Source organism: Dipodomys spectabilis, unplaced genomic scaffold, assembly GCF_019054845.1.
Source record: "Dipodomys spectabilis isolate Male_0828 unplaced genomic scaffold, ASM1905484v1 ptg000130l, whole genome shotgun sequence".
Lineage (NCBI taxonomy): Eukaryota > Metazoa > Chordata > Mammalia > Rodentia > Heteromyidae > Dipodomys > Dipodomys spectabilis.
In genome coordinates, this window is record NW_024870807.1 from 2,680,768 (window position 1) to 2,693,788 (window position 13,021).

Below are 13,021 nucleotides of genomic sequence, written 5' to 3' on the forward strand. Positions count from 1 at the left end.
TCACAGAAAAAACCTATACCAATTCTTTTTTTTTTTTTTTTTTTGGGGGGGGGGTCTGGTTGTGGGGCCTGAACTCTGGGCCTGGGCGCTGTCCCTCAGCTCTTCAGCTCAAGGCTAGCGTTCTACCACTTGAGCCACAGCGCCACTTCCGGCTTTTTTCTTTTTGCTTATGTGGTGCTGAGGAATTGAACCCAGGGCCTCTGGCATGCAAGGCAAGCGCTCTACCACTGAGCCACCTTCCCAGCCCACTATACCAATTCTTTAGAGTTCTAACTCAAAACAGTTCTTAACAAATGTTCTTGAGTGTCATCAATCATAAAAGAAGCCAACATAGACCAACACAAAGGATGTTCTATTCTAAAAAAAACTGAAATAGTAAAGTTGGATAACAAACCCACTCATCATGATTATCTCTATGTACAGCAAAATTCTCTGCAATACTCTAAGGTTATATTTTCTGCTAATTTGGACCTGACACTACAGATATTAATGAAAACAAAGTATTTGACCTACTGGTACACAAATTGAAAATTAGAAGATAAAAGAGGCAAAATGTTAAGAAAAAAAAAAACGAAAAACAAACAAGTATCCAAAAAGGAGTTTTGCACCTATAAAACTCTTCTGTGTTTCACTGAGCCCATCTAAGAGACCTCCAGAATTCACAGGTTGCACAAAGTGCTGAACATTCACTACTGAAGAATCCAGGACAACAAAGTCATCCTGCTCGCAACAGCATTCAAGGGCTTAGCCACAGAGTAACCACATTCCAGCTCCTAACTAAACCTCAGTGGGTAGCTGCAGACCTGGGGGGGATGACAGATGGGAACACAGTACTTTGAAAATGCAGGGAAGCTGTCATACTTGTAGTCTCTGTCTTATCACTGACATGAGAAAAAGTAAATACATTTTTGTTCTTAAGTGATTATGAAGGCCAGTTCTCAATTCTTTAAAACATACCATTCTATAATCTACATTTACATCCTAGAATTGTCAATCTGGTAAACATGGGGTATAACAGAGAACACTTCTTCCCCATTAATACATTTTAAGAGTAGTTCAGGTTCAATACTTAACAATCTCAACGAGTCACTGTAGAACAATGAACCTTAATTTACTTTTCCTACAAGAAAAATCAGAAATTTTCTCTAGGAAAGAATCCACATTCTAATTACTCATATTTACAATGATTCAAACTAAAATAAATCAGTGATTTCACAATTACATATAAGGGGCTGAAGATACAGCTTAATGGCAGAGTATGTGCTTAGCATGCTCCCCGCCCTGAATTCAATCCCAGAACAAAAAACAAATAAAGTGAAAATAAAAAATATACTTAAAAAAAAGTCATCGGGGAAATAACTATAGAAACCATATTGGGACAATTGGCTACACTGAACATGGGCTGTAGATCAAAGTGTTTTATCAATGTGAAATACTGCCGTACTGAATTTGTCTTTGATTCCAGGAAATGTATCTTCAGGTCTCTGGGGGTAAAGAAAAGGACATCCACTATTTAACTTTCAAATGTGGTAGGAAAAAAAATATGTGTTACATAAGTAAATAGTGAATATAAAGGCAAATGGGAGAAAACATTAGTAATTGGTGAACCTAGGCACAGGACACAATATAGTACTCATGGAATTTTCTCTATGCTTCAAATTATGCCAACTACAAAGTTCTTGAGGGATTTTTTTTTTTCTTTTAAAATCTGGCCACAAGTGTCTATTATACAGGCTTACCTGTCTCTCACTCACTCGAAGAGGGCCAAACACAATACACTGGATGAGCTTAGCCACCAACATCAAAACACAGCAAGCAGTATTTACCAGAACCTGTACATAAAACAGAGAAAGGAAGTTCAGTTCCTCCTGCTAAAAACCAAAAGCAGCTCTACAGATTTCATAAGAGGAATCCAGCCATCATTTCCCATGACTGAGCCTCCCTCCCCAGTTTCCACTGGAAGCTCAGGCCTATTCCAAGTCACCAGCTGACCAGCTCATTCAGTTCATTGTCCCAGTATGCACCCTCCAGTCGGCCACCTGACCTTTCAGTCCTGGCTGAACCCTATGTAAACTTTGCACTGTCTGTATAGAGCAGGTGTGGTGGTGTACACATAATTCCAACACATCAGAGGCTAAAGCAGAAGAATCATGAATTGGAGGCGGCCAGCCTGGACTATGGAGCAAAACCCTGTCTTAATAAATAATAAAAACCTTTTCTAGAATTCTGTCTAATTTACCTTATGTATGGTGTATTCACGTGTATATCTTCGGAAGGTGGGGGGGAGCACAGAACTCAAGGGAAAAGGGGTGAAAATGCAGCAGCAAAGTTCACTGGACATTAATGAAAGTGAACTATATAACTTGTGGGTAGAGATTGGAGGGAGAGACTGAGAATGAGTGAACAGAAGACACTGTATGAAAGGAAATGTACTCATTACCTGATTCATGTAATTGTAACCCCTCTGTACATCACCTCTATGATAACAATGAAGTAAATTAATTAAAAAAATAATAAGTGATGTGTATGTATGCTGCAAATGGAAGGCACACTTCTTCTTATGTGAAGATGTTAAGAAAATTATTAAATTACTCTATTTATAAAAATGTCTTTATTTCACAAATATTATGTCATCCCAATAGGTATTCATGACTTCTCAACTTCAGCTTGCAAACACTTGAGGCACTGCAAACACTACAGGAAATTTAATTGTTGCAAATCTCATTTAAAAGCAAATCCCAAATTATATCCTTTATATTCTTGCAGAATCAAGAGTTCAGCCCTGATTTAAATCCACAGAACTCCCCGAGTTTGATCTCCTGCACTGCAAAATAAATTACTAATAAATCCACATACTGTGGGACAAATCTTGCTTATAATAATCATACTGAGGTTTGTGGCCTCAATACCTGAACCACCTCTATGTACTTAGGAGAGTAAAGAGAACTTACTTTATCAGCTCTATATAGCTGTGGGCAGAATTCAATTTTAAAATCTTAAGTTCACTTGAGTACTGTTAATAATAGCAGAAAAATTAAAACCACTGTCAACCCCAGAAGACTTATGTGGATAAATGGCAAATGGATTTAGTAGATACAAATGAGGCCAGTAAAACCTATATTACTAGTATGGCATGGAACTTTCAAGATAACTGGGATATCAAGATAAAATTTAAGACAAAAAAATGTAAGATGCATAGTTCATTTTCAAAACAGTGTCTAGTGAGTATCACTGCTACATTTGTTCACCCTCTGGCCCACCCTTTCTGGGAGGGAAAAACTGGGAGAAGGGGAGGGAAGGGGTGACACTATTCAAAAAGTTATGTAACTGTAACCCTTCTGTACATCACTTTACAATAACAAGAAAAAATGTAAGATGCAGAAATATGATTATGCCACACTTTGGGTAAAAAAAAAAAGAATATGTGTATGTGCAATCTGCAGATGTGAACTATGTCAAAGACTAGGAACAATCTTGATGTTTCTCTTCCTAAACACTAGCACTAATTACAAGAGGCTGATGAAAGTCACTTACTTACGTAGGAGGGAAGCAGGTGGCAGGAAGAGGGAGATTTACTTTTCATTTTCTATCACTTTTGTTTCCTTTGACTTTCAAATTATGAGTTTGGATCACCTGTTTTTAAATTAAGTTTTTGATGCTAAGAAACTATTAAACTATTCTGACCAGTTCTGCAATTCTACACTATTTTTCTCACCATATGAAACAGATGAGTGACAAACCAAGGCTGGGGAGCTTAGGCCATAGTAACTGAGCTCCATACTTGGGAGATAGAAGCCTTCACCCCCTCCCCCACCTGCAGCGGCCCCAGGCCTCCTTTTCACCCCTCAAACTCCCTCTCACATGAAGACAGCACGGATTTCTAATTGGGCAGCCCAGGGTAGGGATCTCCACCCTGCTATGCCAAATTGCATGGGGTGGTGGTGGGCAGGGGGGAGGAGGGGCAGCTTGGGCTCCTCCTTATTTTCTAATCCTTCCTGGGCAGAATTCCTTTCTCCTTCCTCCAAATACCACCAAGTTTCATTTGTTCATCTATCATCACTCATTTTGCCTTATTTACATATGAGTCACTCTGAAGGTAGGGGAAAGTATTGTTCATAGCTCCTGAGAGCTGAAAATAGCACCTTTGGAAGGTTTCGGATTGAGTATTACTAATATAAAACCACCTGAGATGCTATCAGACCTGTATTATTCCAAGCTGTATTCTACAAAGGTAAGTTTTTAGAGACTTTAATATGCGAAATTAGTAGCTAGCAGGATTTGCAAACTGACAGGAAGTATGTTTTTGCTCTGCCTTGCTTGGCCTTAGCACATGTTTTCGAAAACATTATCTGCAGGCCTATGAGAGAGGATCAAGGCCCTTCATTTTGACAAAGGCCCTGTACATGTTGACTCAGTAATTGTTGTCAGGCCACTGAGGAGTGGTTTTGAGATGACTTTTACTCAGCTGCTAAGGTAAAAACTATGTACTAGATGATAAAGAAAATTTGCAAAGCACATATGGAACATCTGAGAACTGAGAAAGCAGAAGAGGGAAATGAGCACATGAAAGCCCCAAAGGAAAGAAGAAAACCAGTAAGAAGCTCAACTGAGAAATAAGCAGCTAGAGTCAGGAAGAAATGATCAACCTGCATGAGGTCAAGACTTCTGGGAAGAAAGTAGAAGTTTCTTAGAAATTGTATTTTCACAGGAAAATCAACTGTTTTATGAAGAGATAGTAACCTTGGAATTTGAACATGAGTTCTATATGAAGAACCTTCTACGAAAAAAAAATCACTGAGCGATATTAGTGGTTATTAGATGAATGTAACATTGGTCCTTTTCAAAGCCTTATTTATATCTTAGATAAAAAATATTGAAAACTTCATCATAAACTTTACATTGGACAAAAGCACTCTTTCACATGGTTTTAGTTTACTTGCTAATTCAAATGTAAAAAGTCTTGTAATTAACAAGAGATGTAAGTACTTTCTCTTCTCCCTTCTTTGGTACTAATGTGGTTTATCTTTACAGAGAAATAGAGAAACAGACATTTCACTCTTCACTGCCTTCCTAAACTTTTCATGGGCTGGTGATGGTAGCTCATGCCTATAAATCCTTAGCTACTCAGGAGGCTGAGATCTGAGAATCCCAGTTCCAAGCAAGCCTGGGAAGGAAAGTCTGTGAGACTCTAATCTCCTATTAGCCACTAAGAAACCAGAAGTGGATCTGGGGCCCAAGTGCAAAAATAAGATAAGATGGCCCAGGCCCCCAGTTCAAGCTCCAGAACCAGGACACCAACACATACACATACACACACACACACATACACACACATGCCATTCTGCAAAGGAAGAGCAGGAGACTTAATCCACAGCCCACAGGGTTCATAAATCCCACTGCTTCCTGATGAAGCACAGTGGGAATAATTATAACAAATGAGTTGCATATCATCCTATAAACTTGGAATATTAATCTCTCTGTCATTTACAGCCTACTCTCCACGACACCAAGGGGGAAATCGCAGAGAAAGGAGAAAAGATCCAAAAAGCAACAGTAATGCCAAGTGACAGACTTTAAATCCTGCAACAACTTTTCTGATGACTTGGTTTACAGAAGAATCCCCAGAGCACGGTGCAAGTAAAATTCTTTCAAACCAAACTACTGTAGATCTGGCCAGCTTTTGAAATGATCCAATAAGCACAAAACCAGTATGTAAGCCACGTCCAGGTGGCTGACCATGCACGGGCAAACGGAAAAACCTTGTTCTTGGTTTAAAAAAAAAAAAACCAAACTAACAACAAAACAACCACCTATCACCAAACGAAGAATAAGTGTAAAATAACTCAGGCTGCCTCTCGGACTCTGAAGGTTTTGCTGCCTTCAGAATCCCGAATCACCAGGGAAAAACACCGGCGGAGCAGGGAGCAGCTTTGCACCGCTCAGAGAGGATGAAACAACAAAACAATAACAGCGGTAATAATAATAACAGTGGGGGGGCCCTAAACTCCACCCTGATTTCCCCTCTCTATCCCGGGCCTGGGAATCCGGCTCCCAACATCCCCCCGCTGGGGCGGCCTGGGCTCCGCTACGCCCCGCTCCCGGGAGGCCGGCCTCCCCTCGGCCTCCCTACGGGGAGCGGGCCCGGCCCACCCCGCGCCCCGCCGCTCCCTGACCCGGGCCCGGCCCCAGGCCTCCCCTCACCCCCGGGAGGACGCGGGGGGGACCCCACCCGGCCACGCCCCCCCGCGGATAATGGGTGACATGGCGGCCCGCGCCACCGCCTCGCTCACCCACACGAAGAGGCTGTCGGAGAGCAGGTACTGGGCCACGTCGCGGGCCCCGGGGCCCCCGGCGGCCGGCGGGGCGGGCGCGCCGGGCTGGAGCTGGGCCGTTGGCGGCTCGGGCTCGCCGGGCTCCGCGTCGGGCCGGCTGAGGGCGCGGTAGGCGCTGACGATGGTGCCGAGCAGGGCCAGGCCGCTGAGGCCCGTGTAGGTGCGGAGGCTGGGCCAGGGGAAGCGCTCGAGGAAGAGCAGCGGCATGGCGGCGGCCTCCGGGCCCCCGGGCTCCCCGCGCTGCGGCCAGGCGCTTGCGGCGGCCTCGCGAACGGCGCCCACGGGCTCTGGTGTCGCCGCCGCCGCCGCCGCCGCGCCGGGCCGGGCCGGGCCGCTCCTGGCTGCTCGCGCCGCTCCGCCCCGCGCCGCTCCCGCTGCTGCCCCTGCCGGTGCGGAAGAGCCTCGGCGGGCTCGGGGCGGGCCGCCGCCCCCCGCGGGACGCGGGCGGGACGGGCACGGGGGCGCGGCCTTCGTCCCCCGCCTCCTGCGGCCGCGCCTCCGCCCCGCCGACGCAGGTTCCGCTCTCAGGCCCCGGGGGCCGGCACCCAGCAGCATCCTCCGCTCAGTCCGCCCGCTCCGGCCGCTCCGGCCCCCGCCCGGCCCCGGCCGGTCGGGCCGTAGGGTGCGGACGCCAGGTCGGCCGAGCCGGCCGGGCCGGTCCGCGCCGGGGAGGCCCACTGCCCCCCACCTCCAACAGGTCGCCCCTGAGCACCCCGGCGGCCACTCTGCTGTCCTGGGGCGTGGGGGGCGAGGTAAATGCCATAGGAGCCTGTCCCATCAAGAAAAAATATTAACCAAGTTTTAAGTTTCTGTGTAAAGCTTGGAGCATGACCTCTAAACGAAGTTAATTTTTCGGGGGTGGGTGAGTAAAATGGTGCAGCTTCTCTCGGAAATTGTCAGTCCCTCAAAGGTAAACATGAGTGACCATTTGACCTAGCAATTACACTCCTGTTTGCTTACCCTAGAGAAATGAAAGCACATCCACGAAAAAAGCACACACAAGTAACCCAAATGGAAACCTTACATCCACCAAGCGATGAGTGGAAACGAGGGGGGGTAATCCATACAGTGGAATATTCGGCCATAAGAATTCAGTGCTGATCCATGACACAACATGGCCGAACCTTGGAAACTTGCCTAAGTCAGAGCCAGAAACAAAAGTCCAAATGTGTGATCCTGATGATAATGACATGTTCCGCACAGGCAAATAAAAACAGGACACCAGAGGCTGGCGGTGTGGGCTCAGGTGGTGGAGTGCCAGCCCAGTGGGTTCAATACCCACCCGGTTCTTTCCCTCCCTCCCCCACAAAAGAAAATATATTAATGGCTACTTAAGGATGAGATGAGAACTGAGTGGTGACTAAATGGTACTTCTGAGATGATCTAAAAAAATTATAGCTACACAACTATGAATGTAACTGTTGTATGAGTTAAAGCAGAATGTTACACCCTCAACAAGTGAATTCTATTTCAAAACTGTTACCAAATAAAACCATCTTTACAAAAGGTGCTAGTTTAAGGGTCTTGCTTTTTATTGTATTCCCAAGGCCTATAATCGTGTCCAACCCAGAGTAGGTACAGTTGTTGCATCTTCTACACTTTTTATATAAAGGAACTAATTTATACCTAAAGTATTTTTCATTTCAATATTCTAAAAGTCTACTCACCACAAAAAAAAAACAAACCCTCAAGATTAACAACCATGTTAGGGTCTTCTATGAAACAAGTTTGGCTTTCCTGGGGTTGAGGCTGCCTTTAAGTCTTTTATGAATATTGGAACTCCTTTTAGTTCTCTGACAAAAGCCATCTGATTAAAACATGGACCTTTAAGCTTGACTGCTAAAAAGCTTTGTTTATAAACTATGAGGATAGTAGCTTTCCAGGGCATTATTGTCCTTTACAGATCAGATCTGAATCACCATAATTAAGCTGCAGTGTCATTCACATTGAACCCAAGCCACCAGTTATGTTACACATCAACCTTGTGTTATCACTAAGAGCAGCTGGCATTAAGATCTGCTTTAAGTTTTAGAAGCTTAAGCTTTTTGAAAATCCAATTTGTGAAACTGATGAAATTAACCCACCCGTGTTAAGACAATTCTCATTTGCATTTAAAAGGAATTTAAAGGCTTATGACTGGATATTTCACTAGAATAATCAGTAATTGTTCTCCTTTGTTCCCTTCAACTAAGAACATAACTACTTCTTGAAATTTTTTTTTCAAGGAACAAGGTCTAAGTAAGTTGTCCAGGCTGGTCTTAAATCCTGGATTCAAACATTCTTGCTTCAGCTAGGACTACAGGCATGTAACCACAGGTCCCAGCACCACCCTCAAGACTTGCTTTAAGGATTTGTTTGTTGAGCCAAACAAAACTTTCCAGTCTTAATCCATACTTCTAACTTTTGGCAATTACACTCCATTCCAGATGAAAAGACTGGACACAGGAGACATAAATGTTTAGTGTACCAATAAAGACTGGGCCACAGACATGAGGACTATCTGTTGAGTCCCAAGCCGCAAGTGTAGCGAGGCAGAAATAGCACTAGATTTTCTAGGCTGGGCCCACTCTCCGTGGAGTCCATGATTAAAACTAGAGACCTCCAACCCTACCCTCATGTGAGAACCATTTTGGCCCTCTAGATTACAGACTATTTTTTTAGGTAGGTCGTTTATTCCTAGTAACTGGTAGACTGAACTTCCTGCCATCTTTGTGGTATGGTAACTCTGATTCAGTTTGGTTTAGAAATATTTGTCATTCCAGATAAAGCAGTTTATACAGAATAAGACTCTCATCTAGACAGATTATTTCATTTTTTAAAACATTTTGTCCTTATGTATTCATGAGCTCATTTGATTTTCACCATCCTGGAATAATTTTGGACTGGATAATTTTGTTGTTACTTAAGCTTCTAATCCAAACCCAGGCATCGGTGGCTCAGGCCTGTAATCCTAGCTACTGAGGAGGCTGAGAGCTGAGGATCACGGTTCAAAGCCAGCCCGGGCAGAAAAGTCTGTGAGACTCTTATCTCCAATTAACCGCTAGAAAACCAGAAGTGGCGCTGTGGCTCAAGCGGTAGAGTGCTCGCCTTGAGCTGAAGAGTGCAAGGATAGCGCCCAAGCCCAGAGTTCAAGCCTCACGACCCACACAAAAAAAAAAGATTTGAATCCAGTAACTCAGTGATTTCTGGTGTGTTCAGAAGATGGACCAGTGTGCTCTACTGCTGAATCTAGCAGGAGGGAAAACTAAATTAATGGACACATTTCTACTTTTAGCCTTTCATACTTTGCTCAACTCTTTTGTGTCTGTTATAGATACACAGTAGTAAAATTTTCAAAACAACCTTGCCAACAGCTTCAGATCTCATTCAACTTTTGATCTATTATAAAGGCCCAAAAGGCTATAGTTTTGTTATACACACACGCACACACAAACACAAGTTAAAATCCTGTACTATAGGGAAACTATTCCTATTAAAGATGCTGAGTTAGTTACACAGAACTACATAAGCAAAAAACATGCTATGTCAGAACTTCTCAGAAGTTTAAAAGTCAATCATCTCCCCTTTCCATTAAGGAAAGATTTCTTAATCATATGAACATGAAGTTATCATCACATCTCTGTGTTGCAACTTCCAACTCCCAATTTTCAGGCTCCAAATTCAGTGACCTCTTCCAACTGCAGGAACATGTAATACGAGGAGCAAGGACAGCATTTGATGGTCCAGGCTCTCAGCCATGGACAAAGAACCATGCAAGATTCTTTCAGGCACACTAAGGTCAACATCCCCACACATAGGGCTATCCAAAAAATAATCACAAAGTCATTCTGTTTTGAATATTTTTATTGAAATGACAAATAAAAAAGAACAATGACCATCTTAATCAAACCCTTGCTTTACAAATATAAAAATATAACCAAAACTTCAAACAACTTCTTTTATACATTTCCTATAAACAATACCAAAAAAGTTCTCAAAGCCAAACTATATGGGGCTTGTACACAATAATGTGAACACAGTAACCAAAAGTTCTAAGGTTTTTGCTTTTTTGCAGTACTAGGGATCAAACCTAGGATCTCAGGCATTTTAGGCCACTAAACTCTATATCAGCTAAAGTTTAAAAATTCAAATACACTGATCTTTCTCTTAAAGGAATAGCATAATCAATGTATTTTCCCAACTTGTTTATTTCCTCGCTAAAATACCTAATACACCTTGACTTAACCTAAACATATCTAGACTTCATATGTTTTCCTCAAAACAGGAGCTAACATTAAGATGTGTGTTATGGCTCAAATCAAATCACAGTATTATGTTTCTCATCACACAGGCAAACTGCTTAAAAGTGTCCAGTTTAACCCAAACAATAAGTGACATAAAACAAGAGGAATATGCATGGGAAAAATCAGTTCTTACACTATAAAAACCACTAAGCCTTCTCTAGCAATGTAACACATAAAACTGAAAATTCTCCAAAGCAATCTTTGTGGCCCATGCGTACTGTTCCAAACTCTATAAGCTAGTAAAAACATTAAATCTCAGGAACTCAAATAGAGAAAAGCTACTCCACGCATTTTTTCCTCAAGTTCCTGAGCAGAAACTTTGAAAATAAAGTCATTAGAAAGCTGACAGCAGAAGAGTCACATAATTTAAGAAAGGGAATTATAAGTATTACTGGCCTACTGAATTTAAAGAACTTCTAGCTTTTATTTCTAATTAGGTATGAAAGAAAATAGGATTGCAGTTTGGTTATGTTTTGTCCAAATACAATGCTAACTTAATAGAACCTTTAAATATCTAAATGCTAGTTACAAGGTATGACAATGATGAACAGTAAAATATAACTCTTTCAAATATTCCAGACAAATTCATGTACAGAATTATCATAATACCATTTTAAGTAGTACCTGCTTTTTACAAATATCACAATTTTCTTCATCACTTAGAAAAAAAAATTTCACTTCTCTTCAAAAGAATATGTCAGTCCTAAGTATAACTGCAAATAACTAAGTAAAACTTTAAAAACTTTTCTTCTTACTCTATTAAACATTTCCTAGTATCACTTAGTAGTTTCATATAGAATATGTACTACTGGATTGCTCAGGGAAAATACGATGACATACTGATATGCAATGCAAAAAGTTTTCATTTGTAGACAAATACTTAAAAATGTGTTAATTGAAAGCTTATGTTAAAACTTTCCAGTATTTAATACAGATCATTGGAATGCACAATTTAAGACTGTTCACTCCTGAAGTAGATTAAGAAGTTACATATCAAAAGATCTTAGCATTAAATAAATGTACCCTGTACTGTCTTCTAATGTTCATGAGTCTATGAAACTTGAATCTTTCTACTATCCTACTATATCAATCAAGAAATTCAAAACAATTAGGATCCAATTAAAACTAATCAAAATTTGTGTTTGATTATAGGAAACTTACATTCAAAATCAACCTGAATCAAAGGTTTTGTTCATGAGTCAGTATATGGTTGACCGACCCAAACACTTACACTGAGAAGAACAAGAATTTCTAGGGCAAAGCTTAAGTTACAAAGGACAAGTGGGGCCTTGAATTGGATGACTATTCAACTCCAACACTCCTTACTGACACACTCTATAAATCATACCCAGAATAGGTTTACCTTTCTCCACCCTCCTGGAATTGTAAGGGCCAACATCTGCCATGTTTTTCTGCTCAGGTGAAAAAGCAACCATGGAACATGAGCTCCATCAACATCTCCTTTTCTGCTTCCTTTATCTGAAGAAGAAATTAGCTGGACTCTTAGCTAGTAAAACTACACTGTACCAGAAACTAGTATAAACCACAGAGGCAAGATGGACAGCTCTGAAGGAAAAGGACTAGTCAGAACTGGTGGCTTCTTCAAGAAAATCAGTTGTCATCCTCGGATGTAAAGACTGCTGTTCCATACTACAAAGCATGGGCACAATTAGTCACCCTGTGAAAGTTTGGCATGACTTCAACTAAATAAAATATTAAGTCCACACCCATTCTTGATTTTCTCATCTAAATACAGAATGATATATCTTTGATATCACCCAATATTCAGAAGAGTAGCCTTGTGATGGTACCATTTAAATGTAAGAAATAGTCAAAAGTTCTCTGAGCCCATTGCAACTCACACCTGTAATCTTAGCACTTAGAATATCTTGAGGTCAAGGCCAGCCTAAGCTACAAAGCAAGATCCTGTCTCAAAAAATGAGACAAGAAGTTCATTTCTGCTTACTATAAAACCTTACCAATCCGCTTTCTTTAATTACCCATATCTTGTAAGTTTTCTTTTATATTAAAAGTCAATATATAGTCAATAAGTCGAATAAAGCATGCACAAAATATTTGGAACATTAAGGAATGGCACAACCAACCAAGGCCATTGTCCTCAATTTCCTTTTACTTTCCACAATTTAATCCTAATAGGGCAGTGTTGCTAAGTTTTTAAAATTTGCTATTTTTCTCTTACACTCATAAAAGCTGTTCCCTACCCTGTCCCAGAATTCAGTTGGTTCAAGTTACTCCAAAATATTTTTGAAGCTTTGTCACTGCTAAAATGATGCTTATTTCTACATATAACCTTGAGTAAACTGAGGTAACTTTGCAATCTGAGTTCAAAATTTATTATTTTGTCCATGGACCTAAAATTAAGATACAATTTCCCAATGTCACAAA

General features: G+C 41.4%; 1 protein-coding gene across 1 annotated transcript in view; it reads right to left on the reverse strand.

The window, feature by feature from the left end:
- The window catches only part of Amfr (autocrine motility factor receptor), a 32,884-nt gene extending 26,284 nt beyond the window's left edge, over nucleotides 1-6,600 (reverse strand). The window contains exons 1-2 of the mRNA XM_042689996.1: nucleotides 6,291-6,600; nucleotides 1,740-1,832 (exon numbers count right to left, since the gene is read on the reverse strand). Of these exons, the coding sequence (XP_042545930.1) occupies nucleotides 1,740-1,832; nucleotides 6,291-6,539 (342 nt within the window). The 5' untranslated portion in view covers nucleotides 6,540-6,600. The remainder of the gene's footprint in view (nucleotides 1-1,739; nucleotides 1,833-6,290) is intronic.
- Nucleotides 6,601-13,021: the final 6,421 nt, after the last annotated feature.